This window comes from Scyliorhinus torazame, chromosome 1, assembly GCF_047496885.1.
Source record: "Scyliorhinus torazame isolate Kashiwa2021f chromosome 1, sScyTor2.1, whole genome shotgun sequence".
NCBI classification, from domain to species: domain Eukaryota; kingdom Metazoa; phylum Chordata; class Chondrichthyes; order Carcharhiniformes; family Scyliorhinidae; genus Scyliorhinus; species Scyliorhinus torazame.
The window spans coordinates 290,309,554-290,332,830 of record NC_092707.1 but is presented as its reverse complement, the minus strand read 5'-3'; the positions used below and the strand labels follow the sequence as shown (position 1 = coordinate 290,332,830).

The window sequence follows — 23,277 nt, the reverse complement described above, 5'->3', positions numbered from 1 at the left end:
TGCAACAATTTGAAGGACAAATATTTCTGGCCATTTTGAAATATTACCCCATTAAAACACAGAACAATAGCATCAAAGAGCAGCCCTCAATCTACCAAAGTACTCCCAACTGAAGTGAAGGCTTTGTCTGTAGAACATCTCCATCATCCCTCGCAGGGCAGGTGTAAGACAGAACAACCCACAGGCAACTCACTGCAAGCAGAAAGAACGTGCTGCACTGAGCTCACAACTCTTATTGTGGCAGGAGGTTCCCGGAAACATTTCAGGGATGTCCTCAAAGTACTCCTGAAGAGGTCAAACACACCCACGACTTCATGGGAGTCCCTGGCTGTGACCAACCAAAATGGGGACGGTCTATTCAGGAAGGCACCAGACACTTTGACACACATCATTGGGAACATAAGAGGTCAAGTTAAGGCATTAAAAAGAACACACAAACCTCCAAACAACTCATCTTTTCCTTCAAGCATCACTTGCTTGCATGTGACAGAGTCTGCAGATCACACATTGGGTTTAACAACCACCTCCGAACCCACCGACTCAAGAGTGGAATCAAGACATGATCAATTCCTTGGGATTACCCAAGGTGGTACGGAGCGGAATCATACCCTCAATAAGGAAGTTCCAGGGCAGCACGGTGGCGCAGTGGGTTAGCCCTGCTGCCTCACGGCGCCGGGGTCCCAGGTTCGATCCCGGCTCTGGGTCACTGTCGGTGTGGAGTTTGCACATTCTCCGTGTTCGCGTGGGTTTCGCCCCCACAACCCAAAGATGTGCAGACTAGGTGGATTGCCCCTTAATTGGAAGAAATGAATTGGGTACTCTAAATTTTTTTTTCAAAATAAGGAAGTTCCATTGGGACATTGAAAGGTACGGGATCATCAATCATAAGCTTTGATGACTTGTTGAACTGTACTGGCGGCATTTTCACCGGGTGGGTAATTTTGCATTCTTCATTACTTGAGTGCATTTAGCATCTACCATTATCTCCTCTGCACAGTCCGGTCCTCTAATCCAGAATGGTGACCCAGGATGGGTCAGGGGCAGGTGTCGGGAGGGTCGTGGAGCAATCAGTCGCAGCGTTACCAATCACGGGAGAAGTGCACAATGGCCGCGACCAGCTTTTGAACCAGTTTTTAGGTTGAAAATGCCCACTGCCCCACGCATGCGTCTCCCTTCGTGCGGATCTGGAGGTGCGCAGGCCTGGAGCCCAGCAGGGCAGACTGCCACCTCCTGACATCAGCACGCTGTTCCTGTACCATCTTCACCTGATGTCAATGCACTGCCCCAGGACCAAATTTATTTTTTAAAACTGTAATCTTACTGCCAGAAGCGGCAGCAGAGAGGTCATGCGCCCAGTACGCATACTGACGTCATGCGGTGCGCGCTTTTGGCCCGAAATCACGGAGGGGAGGTTCCTCCATTTTGTAGCTGCCAGCAAGCAAGCAACAGGACTGTGTGAAGAACTGAAGATAGATAATTTTGTAATAAGGAAGAGGGGGCCAAAGACACAAATAGGCCAAGAACTCACAACTGAATCAAATGGTCCACGGCAAGACAAAGCAGTGCCGTTCACAGATCCAGGGCCTCCCATGAAAAACCCATTAGGAAACTGAAATCGGGAACAAAACAGTATTAAGATGACTTCTTGAAGTGCGGCTTTATTTTTTTTAAATAAATATTTTATTGAAAATTTTTGGTCAACCAACACAGTACATTGTGCATCCTTTACACAATATTATAACAACACAAATAACAATGACCTATTTTATAAACAAAAAAATGAATAAATAATAAATAACAAAAATGAAAACTAACCCTAATTGGCAACTGCCTTATCACAAGTAACACTCTCCAAAAATATAATTTAACAGTCCAATATATAATTATCTGTCGCAACGACCTATACATATTATACAGTATATATTAACAACCCTGAGAGTCCTTCTGGTTCCCCCCCCCCCCCCCCCCCCCCGATCCTGGGCTGCTGCCGCCGCCTTCTTTTTTCCATTCCATCTTTCTGCGAGGTATTCGACGAACGGTTGCCACCGCCTGGTGAACCCTTGAGCCGACCCCCTTAGAACGAACTTAATCCGCTCTAGCTTTATAAACCCTGCCATGTCATTTATCCAGGTCTCCACCCCCGGGGGCTTGGCTTCTTTCCACATTAACAATATCCTGCACCGGGCTACTAGGGACGCAAAGGCCAAAACATCGGCCTCTCTCGCCTCCTGCACACCCAGCTCTTGTGCAACCCCAAATATAGCCAACCCCCAGCTTGGTTCGACCCGGACCCCCACTACTTTTGAAAGCACCTTTGTCACCCCTATCCAAAACCCCTGTAGTGCCGGGCATGACCAAAACATATGGGGATGATTCGCTGGGCTTCTCGAGCACCTCGCACACCTATCCTCCACCCCAAAAAATTTACTGAGCCGTGCTCCAGTCATATGCGCCCTGTATAATACCTTAAACTGAATCAGGCTTAGCCTAGCACACGAGTTTACCCTGCTCAGGGCATCTGCCCACAGCCCCTCCTCGATCTCCTCCCCCAGCTCTTCTTCCCATTTCCCTTTTAGTTCATCTACCATAGTCTCCCCTTCGTCCCTCATTTCCCTATATATATCTGACACCTTACCATCCCCCACCCATGTCTTTGAGATCACTCTGTCCTGCACCTCTTGTGTCGGGAGCTGCAGGAATTCCCTCACCTGTTGCCTCGCAAAAGCCCTCAGTTGCATATACCTGAATGCATTCCCTTGGGGCAACCCATATTTCTCGGTCAGCGCTCCCAGACTCGCGAACTTCCCATCCACAAACAGATCTTTCAGTTGCGTTATTCCTGCTCTTTGCCACATTCCATATTCCCCCGTCCATTCCCCCCGGGGCAAACCTATGGTTGTTTCTTATCGGGGACCCCCTCCCCCCACCCCCCCCCCCCAGGCTCCAGTCTTTCCCCTATGCCGTCTCCACTGTCCCCAAATCTTCAGTGTAGCCACCACCACCGGGCTTGTGGTGTAGTTCCTCGGTGAGAACGGCAATGGGGCTGTCACCATAGCCTGTAGGCTAGTCCCCCTACAGGACGCCCTCTCTAATCTCTTCCACGCCGCTCCCTCCTCCTCTCCCATCCACTTACTCACCATTGAAATATTAGCGGCCCAATAATACTCACTTAGGCTCGGTAGTGCCAGCCCCCCCCCTATCCCGGCTACGCTGTAAGAATCCCTTCCTCACTCTCGGGGTCTTCCCGGCCCACACAAAACCCATGATGCTCTTTTCAATCCTTTTAAAAAAAGCCTTCGTGATCACCACCGGGAGGCACTGAAACACAAAGAGGAATCTCGGGAGGACCACCATCTTAACCGCCTGCACCCTCCCTGCCAGTGACAGGGATACCATATCCCATCTCTTGAAATCCTCCTCCATTTGTTCCACCAACCGCGTTAAATTTAACCTATGCAATGTGCCCCAATTCTTGGCTATCTGGATCCCCAGGTAACAAAAGTCCCTTGTTACCTTCCTCAACGGTAGGTCCTCTATTTCTCTACTCTGCTCTGCTCCCCTGGATGCACCACAAACAACTCACTTTTCCCCCATGTTCAATTTATACCTTGAAAAATCCCCAAACTCCCCAAGTATCCGCATTATTTCTGGCATCCCCTCCGCCGGGTCTGCCACGTATAGTAGCAAATCGTCCGCATACAAAGATACCCGGTGTTCTTCTCCTCCTCTAAGTACTCCCCTCCACTTCTTGGAACCCCTCAACGCTATCGCCAGGGGCTCAATCGCCAGTGCAAACAATAATGGGGACAGAGGGCATCCCTGCCTTGTCCCTCTATGGAGCCGAAAATATGCAGGTCCCCGTCCATTCGTGACCACGCTCGCCATCGGGGCCCTATACAACAGCTGCACCCATCTAACATACCCCTCTCCAAAACCAAATCTCCTCAACACCTCCCACAAATAATCCCACTCCACTCTATCAAATGCTTTCTCGGCATCCATCGCCACTACTATCTCCGTTTCCCCCTCTGGTGGGGCCATCATCATTACCCCTAACAGCCTCCGTATATTCGTGTTCAGCTGTCTCCCCTTCACAAACCCAGTTTGGTCCTCGTGGACCACCCCCGGGACACATTCCTCTATTCTCATTGCCATTACCTTGGCCAAGATCTTGGCATCTACATTTAGGAGGGAAATAGGTCTATAGGACCCGCATTGTAGCGGGTCCTTTTCCTTCTTTAAGAGAAGCGATATCGTTGCTTCAGACATAGTCGGGGGCAGTTGTCCCCTTTCCTTTGCCTCATTAAAGGTCCTCGTCAATACCGGGGCGAGCAAGTCCACATATTTTCTATAGAATTCGACTGGGAATCCATCCGGTCCCGGGGCCTTTCCCGCCTGCATGCTCCTAATTCCTTTCACCACTTCTTCTACCTCGATCTGTGCTCCCAGTCCCACCCTTTCCTGCTCTTCCACCTTGGGAAATTCCAGCCGATCCAAGAAGCCCATCATTCTCTCCCTCCCATCCGGGGGTTGAGCTTCATATAATTTTTTATAAAATGTCTTGAACACTCCATTCACTCTCTCCGCTCCCCGCTCCATCTCTCCTTCCTCATCCCTCACTCCCCCTATTTCCCTCGCTGCTCCCCTTTTCCTCAATTGGTGTGCCAGCAACCTGCTCGCCTTCTCCCCATATTCGTACTGTACACCCTGTGCCTTCCTCCATTGTGCCTCTGCAGTGCCCGTAGTCAGCAAGTCAAATTCTACATGTAGCCTTTGCCTTTCCCTGCACAGTCCCTCCTCCGGTGCTTCCGCATATTGTCTGTCCACCCTCAAAAGTTCTTGCAGCAACCGCTCCCGTTCCTTACTCTCCTGCTTCCCTTTATGTGCCCTTATTGATATCAGCTCCCCTCTAACCACCGCCTTCAGCAACTCCCAGACCACTCCCACCTGGACCTCCCCATTATCATTGAGTTCCAAGTACTTTTCAATGCACCCCCTCACCCTTAGACACACCCCCTCATCTGCCATTAGTCCCATGTCCAATCTCCAGGGTGGGCGCCCTCCTGTTTCCTCCCCTATCTCCAAGTCTACCCAGTGTGGAGCGTGATCCGAAATGGCTATAGCCGTATACTCCGTTCCCCTCACCTTCGGGATCAACGCCCTTCCCAGCACAAAAAAGTCTATTCGCGAGTAGACTTTATGGACATAGGAGAAGAACGAGAACTCCTTACTCCTAGGTCTGCTAAATCTCCACGGGTCTACACCTCCGATCTGCTCCATAAAATCTTTAAGTACCTTGGCTGCTGCCGGCCTCCTTCCAGTCCTGGACTTCGACCTATCCAGCCCTGGTTCCAACACCGTATTAAAATCTCCCCCCATTATCAGCTTTCCCATCTCTAGGTCCGGAATGCGTCCTAGCATCCGCCTCATAAAATTGGCATCATCCCAGTTCGGGGCATATACGTTTACCAAAACCACCGCCTCCCCCTGTAGTTTGCCACTCACCATCACGTATCTGCCCCCGTTATCCGCCACTATAGTCTTTGCCTCGAACATTACCCGCTTCCCCACTAATATAGCCACCCCACTGTTTTTCGCATCTAGCCCCGAATGGAACACCTGCCCCACCCATCCTTTGCGTAGCCTAACCTGGTTTATCAGTTTCAGGTGCGTTTCCTGTAACATAACCACATCTGCCTTAAGTTTCTTCAGGTGTGCGAGTACCCGTGCCCTCTTTATCGGCCCGTTCAGCCCTCTCACGTTCCACGTGATCAGCCGAGTTGGGGGCTTCCTACCCCCCCCCCCGGTCGATTAGCCATCCCTTTTTTCCAGCTCCTCACCCGGTTCCCACGCAGCTGTATCTCCCCCAGGCGGTGCCCCCCCGCCCATCCCCTCCCATACCAGCTCCCCCCTCTCCCCAGCAGCAGCAACCCAGTAATTCCCCCCTCCCACACCCCCCCCCCCGCTAGATCCCCCGCTAGCGTAATTACTCCCCCCATGTTGCTCCCAGAAGTCAGCAAACTCTGGCCGACCTCGGCTTCCCCCAGTGACCTCGGCTCGCACCGTGCGACGCCCCCTCCTTCCTGCTTCTCTATTCCCATGATTATCATAGCGCGGGAACCAAGCCCGCGCTTCTCCCTTGGCCCCGCCCCCAATGGCCAACGCCCCATCTCATCCACCTCCCCTCCTCCCCCATCACCACCTGTGGAAGAGAGAAAAGTTACCACATCGCAGGATTAGTGCATAAAACTCCTCTTTCCCCCCTTTTTAATCCCCCTCTTCGCCCCCCACATTCGCCCCACCACTTTGTTCAAACAGTTCTTTTTAATAACCCGCTCATTCCAGTTTTTCTTCCACAATAAAAGTCCACGCTTCATCCGCCGTCTCAAAGTAGTGGTGCCTCCCTCGATATGTGACCCACAGTCTTGCCGGTTGCAGCATTCCAAATTTTATCTTCTTTTTATGAAGCACCGCCTTGGCCCGATTAAAGCTCGCCCTCCTTCTCGCCACCTCCGCACTCCAGTCTTGATAAACGCGGATCACCGCGTTCTCCCATTTACTGCTCCGAGTTTTCTTTGCCCATCTAAGGACCATTTCTCTATCCTTAAAACAGAGGAATCTCACCACTATGGCTCTGGGAATTTCTCCTGCTCTCGGTCCTCGCGCCATCACTCTGTATGCTCCCTCCACCTCCAACGGACCCGCCGGGGCCTCCGCTCCCATTAACGAGTGCAGCATCGTGCTCACATATGCCCCGATGTCCGCTCCCTCCGCACTTTCAGGAAGACCAAGAATCCTCAGGTTGCTCCTCCTTGCGTTGTTCTCCAGTGCCTCCAACCTTTCCACACATCGTTTCTGATGTGCCTCATGCGTCTCCGTCTTCACCACCAGGCCCTGTATGTCGTCCTCATTCTCGGCTGCCTTTGCCTTCACGACCCGAAGCTCCCGCTCCTGGGTCTTTTGCTCCTCCTTTAGCCCTTCGATCGCTTGTAGTATCGGGGCCAACAGCTCTTTCTTCATTTCCTTTTTGAGCTCTTCCACACAGCATTTCAAGAACTCTTGTTGTTCAGGGCCCCATGTTAAACTGCCACCTTCCGACGCCATCTTGGTTTTTGCTTGCCTTCCTTGCCGCTGTTCTAAAGGATCCACTGCAATCCGGCCACTTTCTCCTCCTTTTTTCATCCGTATCCAGGGGGGATTCCCTTCTGGTTTACCGCACAGTGTTTTTAGCAGTCAAAATTGCCGTTGGGGCTCCTATCAAGAGCCCAAAAGTCCGTTTCACCGGGAGCTGCCGAAACGTGCGACTCAGCTGGTCATCGCCGCACCCGGAGGTCGAAGTGCGGCTTCATTAATCGTGCCAATTCATATCAGATGCAAAGCCCATGTGTGTTATATCCAGGGAGGTAACTAAGCATGGGGAGTTCAAAGACAAACCTCTTGAATTTTTTCAACGAACACAGCGAGAACTTAAATCATCAGCTGAAGTCCTTAACAGAAATGTAACAGTGAATGACAAAGCAAGTGAGATTGTGAGGGCCATGTAGGCTCACCTGTCACAATAATGGAGAGCCCGCTTAGGCTGGCCGGCGTGGGTCCCGGATAAAAAAGATTTGAAAAACACTGCTCCAATCCATCATCCAGGTTAACAGGAACGACTACCAGGTCCCTTACACGCCGCCTTCTCCAACCACCTTCCAGTATTCCACTCTCAACCCACAGACCAGCAAGGTAGCACAAGTGGATAGCACTGTGGCTTCACAGCACCAGGGTCCCAGGTTCAATTCCCCGCTGGATCACTGTCTGTGCGGAGTCTGCACGTTCTCCCCGTGCCTGCGTGGGTTTCCTCCGGATGCTCCAGTTTTTTCCCCACAGTCCAAAGACATGCAGGTTAGGTGGATTGGCCATGATAAATTGCCCTTAGTGACCGAAAAGGTTAGGAGGGGTTAATGGGTTACGGGGATAGGGTGGAAGTGAGGGTTTAAGTGGGTCGGTGCAGACTCGATGGGCCGAATGACCTCCTTCTGCACTGCATGTTCTATACCAAATTCATAGAAATAACAAAGAACAGTACAGCACAGGAACAGGCCCCCTCGGCTCGCCAAGCCTGCACCAATCATGATGCCTGTCTAAACTTAAACCTTCTGCACCCCCATCCTATTCATCAAGATGCCTCTTCTTTGTTTAAATTTAGAGTACCCAATTATTTTTTTCCAAATTGTGGGGCAATTTAGTGTCACCAATCCACCTATCTGCATATCTTTAGGTTGTGGGGGTGAAACCCACGCAGACACTGGGAGAATGTGCAAACTCTACTCAGACTGTGACCCGGGCTGGGATCTCAAGATACCTCTTAAATGTCGCTATCGTATTTGTTCACACCACCGACCCCGGCAGTGCGTTCCAGGCACTCACCACCCAGTGTTAAAAAAAACTTGCCTCGCACATCCGCTCTCAACTTTCCTCCTCGCGGCACTTCTGGTGGCAGCCATGGAGTAGGAGGTTGCGCATTTGGTAGCTCCCGCTCATGACTGACATTTTCTCCCGATTTTTTCAGAATTTTATGAGAAAAATCGGTGGAGAGTGAGACAGTGAGGAGAAATCCAACACCAGTATATGGAGCAGTGGACCAGAAGTGGTCGTATAAGAAGAATTTGTCGAGTAACAAAGGCGACTGTAGAACCTGCAGCACGGGAAAGCATGGCGGAGGTTCAGGATCCCGGTTTGGTGGCACAGTGGTCAACAGTACAGCTGGTGGAGTTCATTCAGGAGAGCTTCGCCAAGCAAAAGAAGGAAGGGTTAGACCACCAGAAAAGGCTGCAGGAGAAGATGGAGAACAGATCCTGGAGACAGAACCTGAGGATCGTCGGCTCCCCGAGGGATCAGACGCGAGGACATATGTGGCAAGTATGCTGGAAAAGTTGATGGGAGATGGGGCGTTTACCCAACCCTTGCAAGTGGACAGAGCGCATAGAGCCCTTGCGAGGAAGCCACGAGTGAATGAACCGCTGAGAGCAATGGTGGTGCGAATGCACCGGTTCCTGGACAAGGAACAGATTTTGTGGTGGGCCAAGCGGACATGGAGCTGCAAGTGGGAGAACTGTGAGTTGCGCATCTACCAGGACCTGGGCGCGGAACTGGCCAAAAACGAGCCAGATTCAAGAAGGTAAAATCGTCCCTCTTCAAGAAGGGGGTGAGTTTGGGATGTTATGCCCAGCGTGCCTGTGAGTCACTTATGAGGGCCAGGAACCTCACTTTGAATCACCGGATGAAGCGATGGACTTCATCAAAGACAAAAGGGTGGCAGGGGTTTGAGAGCATTGAACCTTGGGGGAGGGTATTGCGGTAATGATTCTATTAAAGTTATTTTGGTTTTGAATTGTATATGCAGTGCCCTTTGTAACAAGTTTTTGGACCGTTGCTCAGATCTGTAAGTTAACTTTGTTTCAGTGGGCGGAGGGATTTTTTCTATGTTTATTGGGGACCGTGATGTTTTGAATATGTGGTTTGGGGGGGGGGGGGGGGGGGGGGGGAAAGAGAACAATAAGGACTAGATAATCTGGTGCCATGGGTGGGGCTTACCAGGCTGGCTGCTCGGCTGACAGGGAAGGAACTGTTGCTGGGAGACAAATGTGAGGTCGAGGACGGTAGATGCCCGAGGGCGGGTCCACAGAGTCGAGAGACACGAGCTGGAGGCTGGCCTAAGAAGGGTGATGGAGCAGATGGGGGTGGGGGGTAGACCCATGGAGGTTCGGACGGCCAAGAGTGAAGGAGTTTTCTTTTTTCTCCCATGTGCACAAAGCATACTCCTGGATCGATTTATTTTATTCTTAGCAGGGCTTTACTGGCGGGGGTGGTTGATGCAGAGTATTCGGCGATTGCTATGTCGGACCATGCCCCACATTGAGTGGACTTACGGGTAAGGAGAGAGGGCAGCGCCCGCAATGGAGGTTAGATGTGGTACAGTTAGCGGATGAGGGGGTGTGCGGGCTGGTGAGGGAGTCCATCCAGAACTATCTGGAAATAAATGACACGGGGGAAGTATCGGCAACAACGGTCTCGGAAGCGCTGAAGGCAGTGGCTAGTGGGGAGCTAATCGCGATACGGGCCCATAGTGAGAAGGTGGAGCGAGCAGAGATGGATAGGTTGGTTGGAGAAATACTCCCAGATAGACAGCAGATATTCGGAGGCCCCGGAGGCGGGGTTACTGAAGGAGCGGCAGAGGCTACATACGGAGTTTGGTTTGTTAGCTACAGGGAAGGCGGTGGAGCACGACCTGCTCCTGTATATTTCCAACCAACGAAGGGGGATGGAGAAGATTATGCGGATCTTAGGGGAATTTGGCCGGTTTTCGGGGTATAAATTGAATATGGGGAAAAGTGAGATGTTCACGATCCAGACGAGGGGACAGGAGAGGAGACTGGGAGATCTGCCGTTTAGAGTGGTGTGAGGGAGCTTCCCCTATCTGGGAATCCAGGTGGCACAGGAATGGGAGACACTACACAAGTTAAATCTGATCTGTCTAGTAGAGCAAACGAAGGAGGACTTTAGAAGGTGGGACATGCTCCCGCTGTCACTGGCGGGAAGGGTGCAGACCGTGAAAATGACGGTCCTCCCCAGATTTGTGTTTGTTTTTCAGTGCCTCCCCATCTTTATCCCAAGGGCTTTCTTTAAATGGTTAAACAAGGTGATTTCGGGCTTTGTACAGGTGGGCAAAATCCCACGAGCGAAGAAAGTGTTGCTGGAGTTGGTCGAGGGGAGGGTGGGTTGGCACTGCCGAACTTTAGCAACTATTACTGGGCGGCAAATATAGCCATGATTAGGAAGTGGGAATGGGGGTCGGTGTGGGAGCGAGTGGAAGTGGCATCATGCAAGGACACAAGTCTGGAGGCATTGATAACGGCATCTCTGCCGTTCTCGCCGGGCCGGTACTCCACAAGTCTGGTGGTAGTGGCGGCCCCAAGAGTCTGGGGGCAGTGGAGGAAACATGAGAGAGTGGAGAGAGCATCGGTCTGGGCCCCAATTTGCAATAACCATTGGTTTGTACCGAGAAGGCTGGATGGTTTCGGAGATGGCAGAGAGCAGGGACTGAAAGGATTCATAGATGGGAGCTTCCCTTGTTTGAAGGATTTGGAGAAGTTTGAACTGCCAGAAGGAAATGGATTCAGGTATCTGCAGGTACGGGATTTTTTGCAAAGGCAGGTTTCGACCTTCCCACTCCTACCGCCACAGGGGGATACAGGACAGGGTAGATTCCAGAACGGAGGTGGGAGAGGGGAATGTATCGGATATATACTCATGGAGTCAGAGGAAACTAAGATAGAGGAGCTAAAGGGCAAGTGGGAAGATGAGATAGAGGCGGATCTGTGGGCGGATGCTTTGAGCAGAGTTAACACATCCTCTTCATTTGCCAGACTTAGCCTCATACAATTTAAGGAGTTCACCAGGCACACATGATCCGGTGATCCAGATGAGCACGTTTTATGGGGTAGAGGACAGGTGTGCGAGGTGTACGGGGGGGGGGGGGTGCAGCAGCATATTATGTCCATATGTTTTGGGCATGCCCGAAGCTTAGGGGATTCTGGCAGGGTTTTGCAGATGTCATATCCACGGTACTAAAAACACAGGTGGTGCCGAGTCCAGAGGTGGCGATCTTTGGAGTGTCGGAAGATCCGGGAGTCCAGGGGGTGAGAAAGGCTGACGTCTTGGCCTTTGCCTCTCTGGTAGCCCGGTGATGGATATTGCTAGCGTGGAGGGACTCGAAGCCTCCGAAATCAGAGACCTGGATTAGCGACATGGCTGGGTTTCTCAGTCTTGAGAAAATCAAGTTCACCCTAAGAGGGTGAATGCGAGGGTTCGTCTGGAGGTGGCAGCCGTTTATCGACTTCTTTGGGGAAAATTAACTGTCAGCAGAGGCAATAATCTAGATCATAGAATTTACAGTGCAGAAGGAGGCCATTCAGCCCATCGAGTCTGCACCGGCTCTTGGAAAGAGCACCCTACCCAAGGTCCACACCTCCACCCTATCCCCATAACCCAGTAACCCCACCCAACACTAAGGGCAATCTTGGACACTCGGCAATTTATCACGGCCAATCCACCTAACCTGCACATCTTTGGACTGTGGGAGGAAACCGGAGCACCCGGAGGAAACCCACGCACACACGGGGAGGATGTGCAGACTCCGCGCAGACAGTGACCCAAGCCGGAATCGAACCTGGGACCCTGGAGCTGTGAAGCATTTGTGCTAACCACTATGCTACCGTGCTGCCCTAAAGAGGAGGGGATTCTGTTAAGGGTAGGGGGGGACTTGTTAGGGATGGAAATGATGTATGTACTACGTTTATATTTGGATTCGCTTTCTTTTCTGTTGTTATTATTATAAAATTACAAATACCTTAATAAAATGTTTTTTTTTTTTTTTTTTAAACTTTCAACCCTCACATTTTAAATCCATGTCTCCCCACTAACCACGAGTAATTGACTTCTCCACCCTGGGAAAAAGCATCTGACTATCCACTCTGACTATGATACTCAATCTTGCAAACGTCATCAGGTTGCCCCTCAACCTCAGTCGTTCTATTGAAATGGAGGGCTTTCGGGTCAAAGTTCAAGGGAGTTTGTTCCAGTGTTCTTACTTTTGCTGAGCCACCCAGCTTATCCTCCTCCATTATTCCCTCAAATAAATGATTAACCACTTCCACAAAGCCCACCACCAACCCCTTGAACCAGACTTCAGATTTAGGATAAGACCATAACACATGAGCAGAATTAGGTCATTCGGTCCTTCGAATCTGCTCCGCCATTCAATCATGGCTGATATTTTCTCATCCCCATTCTCCTGCCTTCTCCCCATTACCCCTGATCCCCATATTAATCAAGAACCTATTTATCTCGGTCTTTAAAGACACTCAGTGATTTAGGCTCCACAGCCTTATGTGGCAAAGAGTTCCACAGATTCACCACCCTCTGGCTGAAGAAATTCCTCATCTCTGTTTTAAAGCATCGTCCCTTTAGTCTGAGATGGTGTCCTCTGGTTCTAGTTTTTCCAACAAGTGGAAACATCCTCTCCACGTCCACTCTATCCAGGCCTTGCAGTATCCTGTAAGTTTCAATAGGATCCCCCTCATCCTTCTAAACTCCAACGAGTACAGACTCAGAGTCCTCAACCGCTCCTCATACGACAAGTTCTTCATTCCAGGGATCATTCTTGTGAACCTCCTCTGGACCTTTTCCAAGGCCAGCACATCCTTCCTTAGAAACAGTCCCAAAACTGCTCACAGTACTCCAAATGGGGTCTGACCAGAGCCTTTTTCAGGCTCAGAAGTACATCCTTGATCTTGTATTCTAGCCCTCTCGACATGAATGCTCACATTGCATTTGCCTTCTTAACTGTCGACTGAACCTGCACATTAACCTTAAGAGAATCGTGAACAAGGACTCCCAAGTCCCTTTGTGCTTCTGATTTCCTAAGCATTTCCCCATTTAGAAAATAGTCTATGCCCAAATTCCTCCTTCCAAAGTGCATAACCTCACACTTTTCCACATTGTATTTCATTTGCCACTTCATTGCCCACTCTCCTAGCTTGTCCAAATCGTTCTGCAGCCCCCTTGCTTCCTCAATACTACCTGTCACTCATCCCGACCCTGGGTCACTGTCAGTGTGGAGTTTGCACATTCTCCCCATCACTGCGTGGGTTTCACCCCCACAACCCAAAGATGTCAGGTTAGGTGGATTGGCCACGCTAAATTGCCCCTTAATTGGAAAAAAAAAATATATATATATATATATATATATATATACACATATACATATATATAAAATTGGGTACTCTAAATTTATATTTAAAAAAAAGCTACTACCTGTCACTCTACAGATCTTTGTATCATCTGCAAACTTCGCAACAGTGCCTTCAGTTCCTTCTTCCAGATCATTAATGTATATTGTAAAATGTTGTGGTCCCAGCGCAGACCCCCCCGAGGCACACCACTAGTCACCGGCTGCTATCCTGAAAAAGACCGCTTTATCCCCACGCTCTGCCTTCTGCAGTCAGCCAATCCTCTATCCATGCCAGGATCTTACCCTTCACGCCATGGGCACAACTTATTCAACAGTCTCCTATGCGGCACCTTGTCAAAGGCCTCCCTTTGACAAAGCCGTGCTGACTCGGTCCTATTTTATCATTCACTTCCAAGTACTTTGCGATGTCATCTTTAATAACAGACTCTAAATTCTTACCAATGACCGAAGTCAGGCTAACCGGCCTATCATTTCCCGTCTTCTGCTTCCCTCCCTTCTTAAACAGTGGTGTTACATAAGCCACTTCCAGTCCTCTGGGACCCTTCCTGCCTCCAGTGATTCCTGAAAGATCACCACCAATACCTCCACAATTTCCTCAGCTATCTCCTTTGGAACTCTGGGGTGTAATCCATCTGGTCCAGGTGATTTATCCATCTTCAGATCTTAGTTTCCTCAGAATCTTCTCCTTAGTGATGGCCACTGCACTCACCTCTGCCCTCGGATTCTCCTGGAGCTCTGGCATCCCACTGGTGTCTTCCACCGTGAAGACTGATGTAAAGTAACTATTCAGTTAGTCTGCCATTTCTTTGTTTCCTATTATATCTTCTCCAGCCATGTTTTCCAGTGGTCCAATGTCTATTTTTGCCTCTCTCTTACCTTTTATATATTGAAAGAAACTCTTCCATCTTCTTTATATTACTAGCTAACTTGCACTCATATTTCATCTTCTCTCCCCTTATTGCTTTTTTAGTTGTCCTCTGCTCGCTTTTAAATGATTCCCAATCCTCTGGCTTCCAACTAATCCTTGCCACTTTGTATGTTTTTTCTTTTGCTTTTGCTGTCCTTTACTTCCCTCATGAATCATGGATGCCTTGTCCTCACCTGAGCACGTTTCCTCCTCCTTGGGATGAATTTCTGCTGTGCCTCCCGAATAACCCCCAAAAATTCCTGCCATTGATGTTCCACTGTCTTCCCTGCTCGGCTCCTTCTCCAATGAACTCTGGCCAGCTCCTCCCTCGTGTCTTTGTAGTTACCCTTCGTTACATCCGACTCCAGCTTCTCCCTCTCAAACTGCAGGGTAAATTCTATCATATATTATGGTCACTGCTCCCCAAGGGTTCCTTCATCTTAAGATCCCTAATCAAGTCTGCCTCATTACACATCACCAAATCCAGAATTGCCTGTTCCCAAGTTGGCTCTACCACAAGCTGCTCCAAAAAAACATCTCTTAAACATTCCACAAGTTCCTTTTCTTGGGATCCACTACCAACCTGATTTTAGTAGCCCACGTGCATATTGAAGTTGCCCATGATTATGGTGATATTGCCTTTTTTACATGTTTTCTATCTAGTGATTTATTTTCTGCCCTACATCCTGACTACTGCTCGGGGGCCTGTACATAACTCCCATCAGGGTCTTTTTACCTGTGCGATTCCTCAACTCTACCCACAGAGATTCTATGCCTTCTGATTCTATATCGCTCCTTGCTATTGATTTAACTTCATTCCTTACTAACAATGCAATCCCGCCACCTTTGCCCATCTGCCTGTCCTTTCGATAGGACACATATCCTTTGTTATTTAGATCCCAGCCCTGATCCCCTTGCAGCCACGTCTCTGTGATGCCCACAAAATCGTACCGGCCAATTTCAATGTGCGCAACAATCTCACTTACCTTGTTCCGTATGCTGCGCGCATTAAGGTACAACACCCTCAATCCTGCATTGACCACCTCCCTTCTCACACTTGTCACCTTTTTTGCTCTGCCTGAGGGCGAAGTTCTATTATTTTTGTTCTCTATTTCCCCTTCAGTTATGACACCTTCTAAGCTAATGCTCTGGTTCCCACCCCCCTGCCATACTAGTTTAAATCCTCCCGAGTGACACCAGCAAACCTCCCAGCCAGGATATTGGTGCCCCTCGAGTTTAGATGCAACCCGTCCTTCTTGTACAGGTCTCATCCGCCCCAGAAGAGATCCCAATGGTCCAGAAATCTGAAACTCTCCCTCCTACACCACTGGTTAGCCACGTGTTTAGCTGCACGATTCTCCTATTTCTAACCTCACTGGCACGTGGCACAGAGAGAAATCCTGAGATTACAACCCTAGAGGTCCCAGAACACAGTGCAGAAGGAGGCCATTCGGCCCATCGAGTCTACACCGACCCACTTAAGCCCTCACTTCCACCCTATCCCCGTAACCCAATAACCCTTCCTAACCGTTTTGATCACGAAGGGCAATTTAGCATGGCCAATCCACCTAACCTGCATGTCTTTGGACTGTGGGAGGAAACCGGAGCACCCAGAGGATACCCACGCAGACACGGGGAGAACGTGCAGACTCCGCACAGACAGTGACCCAGCAGGGAATTGAACCTGGGACCGACGCTGTGAAGCCATAGTGCTATCCACTTGTGCTACCATGCTGCCGCAGGTCCTGCTTCTTAGTTTACTGCCCAACTCCCTGAACTCATCACTCTTCCTGCCTACGTCATTTATACCTATGTGTACTACGACCGCTGGTTGTTCACCCTCCCCCTTCAGGATTTCCTGTGCTCATTAGAGATATCCTTGACCCTGCACCAGGGAGGCAACACCATCCTGGAGTCTCTTTCACTTCCACTTCCATGAGGATGAGCACTAAACTCTCACTGACAGAGCATACAAAGAGAGGGAGGCAGAGAATGTGGATCACTGCCCCATTCAGCCAGTGACTTAGGGATTACTCGCCTGCCTAGTGCTGGGTCAGTTCTCTTATTGGGACTTGCCACCCTGAACAGAGTTTGGTCTTAGATGATTTACGGCACAGCCAACACCATCCTCTACTTGTTCATCTAGGTCTACGTGCTCTAGTAGTCAATAGCCCCAAGAAGACGCAATGGAATTTCCAGATCAAGATGCAGTGAAACCTTGGAATGCAGCATCTTAACAATAACTATGATACATCACTGTTGACGAAGCACATAACTATCTCTGTGGGGTCATCTACAAAGCAGCCTGGACGGTAATTCCCCAAGGCTACCAACCCATCTATATCCCATGCTTCAATGAAGAGAGTACTGTCCTCCTAAAGGCATATGAATCACCAGGGGACCCAGAGGTAGGAGGCCATCTGATCGAATCCCTGAGTGCCATGTGCTGCACCAAATTGGCAGAAACCGTAACAGAGCTAAACGTCACACACACTCCAGCAGGAAGTGCTGGAGCTTAATTCGTCACCTTGGAGCAGCCGAAGAGTCATCTACTCAAATTCACCCCGCAGTTATTCCCAATGTTTCCAGCCACCTGTTTGCCACACCCCAGGACAAAAACACGAAAAGAAACACCCAGAGCTAACTTAGACAATGCCATCAGCAACACAGGAATTAGCACCACCCACTTTGAGGTTCTACAAGGATTGACGCGTGGCAAGGCAGCAGGATATGACAATATCACACCAGAATTTTTGAAACACCTGGAGCCCGAGCTCTTGGCTAGCTGTCTCAGTTTTACACGATGGCCATAGATTCCAACACAATTCCAAAGAAATGGCGGACGGCAAATTTCATCACCTTACCGAAACATGGAAAAGACCCCATATTTGCAGCGAGCTACCATCTAGTCTCTACTACACTGCCTCCACCACAGCTTTACCTCCCCATGTGCACATTCTCACCTCTGGTGTACCCCGTTCCACCCTTCGTCCTATCCCTCACACTTTGCCCACTGGCCATGTTATCTGACATCAGTCCACAGCTGTTACAGGCATTATCTGAGCTCTGTAATAAGCAACTGATGCTCACAGAGAAAAGGTATGATCAGTGTCTCCCACCTTCCTGGAATTTTCAAAAATGATCAATGCAGACAATTAGGCAGAGTTGATTACTCTGGAAAGAATAGTATAAACTGTAGTGCGCAGAACAGAATTGTTTTACTCAATCACAACTAGTCAGGATAAATTCCATTCTTCTTGGAGGTTGCAGGTTTGGGTCTTTGCCTCCCATAGAAGGCAAAACTGGATGAATAGACATTCAAACAGATTGACCAGATCTAGAGAGGGAACAGCTTGAAAGATTGCAGGGATTAGATTACCTCATTCCAAGCTATTGTGAGAACAACGTCACTGCCATTTCTTTTACACCTTGTCGAAGGACTACACTAGGCAACGAAAGGATTGAAGTCAATTTTACCAGAAATACTTCAAGTAAATGCAACAATGAGAAAAGGAATTTCACTTACTTGCTCAACTGCAAATCCAGGTACTGCATATTGATTCCAGATTTAGTGACTTCATAATTTTCATCATCTCCCTAAGTTTAGAAGAGGGTTACAGCACAAAGTTAACACTGCAATTCTTGTGTGGTTTGGGGGCAACAGGGACAGGAGGAGAGTCTGACATTCTACTTCCAATTATATTTCCTTCTCCTGGTCTCCTGTCACTACCTGTGAGTCAACGGCCAACTCCTGGGTACCCACCAACAGGATATGCAAAGAGCCCAGAAGAGCAGTTCCCCATCTCCAATATCAGATCTGATGGACAAATCCACAGACCCTACACTTCACAGCAGTGAAATTGCATTCGGTTTCACTGCTCAAAGAGCACTAGACTTGGATTAAATTTTGTACAAATAGGAAAGACAGCATGATTATACAGAATCACCAAAGAGACCATAATAAAACTGCAAGAGGACTGATAATACGCCAACATTTCTATCCAACCCATTAAAAAGATATTTAACAAAGAAATCTCATCAGCATACACCCTCTGTCAGACTGACTCTTTTTTTAAAAAATAATTTTTATTAAAGGTTTTCATAAAATATCAAGAACAAAACGAGAAAGAAAAAAGAACCCAACAGGGTTAAGTACAAAACACCATCTAAAAAAGCAACCCACCAAACCCCTCCCCCCGTGCCTAAATAATAAATTAATATTAACACCCCGACTTAAGACAACAGGTGTATCCACCCCCTCAGACCCTTCCAGTGTAAATAACATAAACAAAAATAAAGTTAACCCCCCCCCCCCCCCCCCGCAGGCTGCTGCTGCCATTGACCAATGTCTAGCATTCTGCCAGAAAGTCTAAGAACGGTTGCCACCGCCTAAAGAACCCTTGTACCGACCCTCTCAAGGCGAATTTCACCCTCTCCAATTTAATGAACCCTGCCATATCGCTGATCCAGGATTCCACGCTTGGGGGCCTCGTATCTTTCCACTGAAGGAGAATCCTTCGCCGGGCTACCAGGGACGCAAAGGCCAGAATTCCGGCCTCTTTCGCCTCCTGCATTCCCAGCTCCTCTGCCACCCCAAATATTGCGAGCCCCCAGCCCGGTTTGACCCTGGATCCTACCACCCTCAACACCGTCCTCGCTACGCCCTTCCAAAATTCCTCCAGCGCTGGGCATGCCCAGAACATATGGGTGTGATTTGCTGGGCTCCCCGAGCACCTAACACACCGGTCCTCACCCCCAAAGAACCTGCTCATCCTTGTCCCGGTCATGTGTGCCCTGTGCAGCACCTTAAACTGTATGAGGCTGAGCCTCGCGCACGAAGAGGAAGAGTTCACCCTCCCTAGGGCATCTGCCCACGTCCCCTCTTCGATCTCCTCTCCCAACTCCTCCTCCCACATACCAGGTGATGCAGGAGGAGGAGGCCTCGGTTGTAGAGTTGAAAGGTAAGTTTCCGAGATCTTCCCCACTGCCCCCCCCCGAGAGCACCCTGTCCTGTACTGTGTGTGGCAGTAGCCGTGGGAATTCCACCACCTGCCGTCTGGCAAACGCCCTTACCTGTAAGTACCTGAAGGTGTTCCCCGGGGGGAGCCCATACTTCTCCTCCAGCTCACACAAGCTCGTGAACTTCCCGTCCACAAACAGGTCCCCCAACTTTCGTATCCCTGCCCTGCGCCACCCCGAAAACCCGCCACCTGTTCTTCCTGGGGCAAACCGGTGGTTCCCCTGTAATGGAGTCCACGCCGAGGCCCTAACTTCCCCCCTATGCTGCCCTGTCAGACTGACTCTTGTACTCTGCACAAACTGCATGCAAAAAACAATTTAGACGAACACATCTTACCCAGATCGAATCCCCCAGGTCGTCTTTCATAGATCTGTTCAAGTCCCAGCTGAAGATATGGTGCTCAGACATCTCATCCACTTCCCATTTATTTAGGCTGGAATTAGTCAGCGTGTAGAAACACTCATTTTCCTCATCCCACAATACAGAACTCAGCTGTCAGAGAAATAAACAGAATGTCACAGCTAAGAAAACCCAACAATATACTTTAGTCCACAATTCTTACCAAAGTAAACAGTGACAACATAGGAGTTGCACCGTAACTTTTATTGACAAGAGTCAGTATCTTTAAGAACAAAGAAAGGTACAGCACAGAAACAGGCCCTTCGAGCCCGCGCCAACCATGCTGCCTGACTAAACTACAATCTCCTTCTACACTTCCTGGGTTCGTATCCCTCTATTCCCATCCTATTCAGGTATTTGTCAAGATGCCCCTTAAATGTCACTATCGTCCCGGCTTCCACCACCTCCTCCGGCAGCGAGTTCCAGGCACCCACTACCCTCTGTGTAAAAAACTTATCTCGTACATCTCCTATAAACCTTGCCCCTCGCACCTTAAACCTATGCCCCCTAGTCAGTGACCCCTCTACCCTGGGGAAAAGCCTCTGACTATCCACTCTGTCTATGCCCCATATAATTTTGTAGACCTCTATCAGGTCGCGCCTCAACCTCCGTAATTCCAGTGATAACAAACCGAGTTTATTCAACCGCTCCTCATAGCTAATGCCCTCCATACCAGGCAACATTCTGGTAAATCTCTTCTGCACCCTCTCTAAAGCCTCCACGTCCTTCTGGTAGTGTGGCGACCAGAATTGAACACTATACTCCAAGTGTGGCCTAACTAAGGTTCTATACAGCTGCAACATGACTTGCCAATTCTTATACTCAATGGCCCGGCCAATGAAGGCAAGCGTGCCGTATGCCTTCTTGACTACATTCTCCACCTGTGTTGCCCATTTCAGTGACCTGTGGACCTGCACACCCAGATCGCTCTGACTTTCAAAATTCTTGAGGATTCTACCATTCACTGTATATTCCCTACCTGCATTAGGCCTTCCAAATGCATTACCTCACATTTGTCCGGATTAAACTCCATCTGCCATCTCTCCGCCCAAGTCTCCAAACAATCTAAATCCTGCTGTATCCTCTGACAGTCCTCATCGCTATCCGCAATTCCACCAACCTTTGTGTCGTCTGCAAACTTACTAATCAGACCAGTTACATTTTCCTACAAATCATTTATATATACTACTAACAGCGAAGGTCCCAGCACTGATCCCTGCGGAACACTAGTCACAGCCCTCCAATTAAAAAAGCACCCTTCCATTGCTACTCTCTGCCTTCTATGACCTAGCCAGTTCTGTATCCACCTTGCCAGCTCAACCCCTGATCCCGTGTGACTTCACCTTTTGTACCAGTCTACCATGAGGGACCTTGTCAAAGGCCTTACTGAAGTCCATATAGACAACATCCACTGCCCGACCTGCATCAATCATCTTTGTGACCTCTTCGAAAAACTCCATCAAGTTAGTGAGACACGACCTCCCCTTCACAAAACCATGCTGCCTCTCACCAATACGTCCATTTGCTTCCAAATGGGAGTAGATCCTGTCTCGAAGAATTCTCTCCAGTAATTTCCCTGCCACTGATCTAAGGCTCACCGGCCTGTAGTTCCCTGGATTATCCTTGCTACCCTTCTTAAACAAAGGAACAACATTGGCTATTCTCCAGTCCTCCGGGACATCACCTGAAGACAGTGAGGATCTAAAGATTTCTGTCAAGGCCTCAGCAATTTCCTCTCTAGCCTCCTTCAGTATTCTGGGGTAGATCCCATCAGGCCCTGGGGACTTATCGACCATAATATTTTTCAAGCCAATCAACACCTCGTCTTTTTGGATCTCAATGTGACCCAGAATATCGACACACCCTTCTCCAGACTCAACATCCACCAATTCCTTCTCTTTGGCGAATACTGATGCAAAGTATTCAGTTAGTACCTCGCCCATTTCCTCTGGCTCCACACATAGATTCCCTTGGCTATCCTTCAGTGGGCCAACCTTTTCCCTGGCTACCCTCTTGCTTTTTATGTACGTTTATCATTATAAGAGGATAGCGGCCTGAGTTAACAACTTAAATAATCACATATTCAACACAAGAAGAATAAACTCAAAAGATCAGTTAGCTACAGATTAGACCCAAACAGTGATATAGTCTTACCACAACATCAGCAACTGGTGTCAAAATGCCAAATAACGATGAGACCCTGCGGCCCAGCCCCGATAGCATTCCCTGCCCCTGTTGTATGGGGCGGAAGCTCACTTTGCCTGAACCATCTGGTGTTAATCGTAGCAACTGGTTCTTCTGGGAAGCGAGAATAAATCCACCTCCCTAAAAGAAAAAGCACAATGGTTGTCTTTGCCCTCAGATCCATCCCCACCAAAAGATAATTTGTAGATAAGACAGCCACAGATAGCACATTTCAATCAAGGTACTGGAACAATGTCGTGTTTGGGGCTTTAACTAATGAGGAATACAAATGCAAATCGCCAGTTCAGTCAGATTTGGAATGAATGTTAAAGTGGTGTGCAACTAACATAATTGTGGAATTGCATGGTTATAGGTCACAGGCCCTCACATAGGCCCCCTTACTCAATGGGTCGCCAGTGATGGGACTTACCGTTACAGCGGTCAGACACTTCCAGTCATTGCCAAAATCTAGAGCGAGTTCTGTGCAGGATTCCTCATGGGCCAGGCTGGACCAGTAACATACCACTCCCTGTCTGGAAGCTGCCATTACTGACACAGACTAAAAAAAGGTGATAAAATGTTAACAGCGATTAATAGCTGAATGCTTTTGCATTGATGCATACAAAAAGCATAGAAACATATGTCCTCAGGTAATTGATTATGTGATTGATTTGAGTGTGAGGATGATTTCATAACAAAGAACAAAAATAAAAGCTACACTGGCCACCATAAACAAAACCAAGTTATGAACTATTCATGGCAAGTTTTATGAATTCTAAACCCAAACTACAAAATTGCAAGTGCCTGCTATTAAAATAGCTGTAAGAGGACTTGCTCATGGTCCTAGTTTTAGACCCCCTCAATCATAGAATCATTGTAGTGCAGAAGGAGGCCATTCAGCCCATCAGGTCTGCACCAACCCTCTGAAAGAGCACTCTACCAAAGCCCACACCCCCACCCTATTCCCAT

The 23,277-nt window shown here is 49.0% G+C and overlaps 1 protein-coding gene across 1 annotated transcript in view; it reads right to left on the bottom strand.

Annotated features, from left to right (window-relative positions):
- Positions 1-23,277, bottom strand: part of nup133 (nucleoporin 133) — a 116,762-nt gene that overhangs the window by 77,774 nt on the left and 15,711 nt on the right. The window contains 4 exon segments of the mRNA XM_072507373.1: positions 18,232-18,302; positions 20,062-20,217; positions 22,279-22,449; positions 22,739-22,867. Of these exon segments, the coding sequence (XP_072363474.1) occupies positions 18,232-18,302; positions 20,062-20,217; positions 22,279-22,449; positions 22,739-22,867 (527 nt within the window).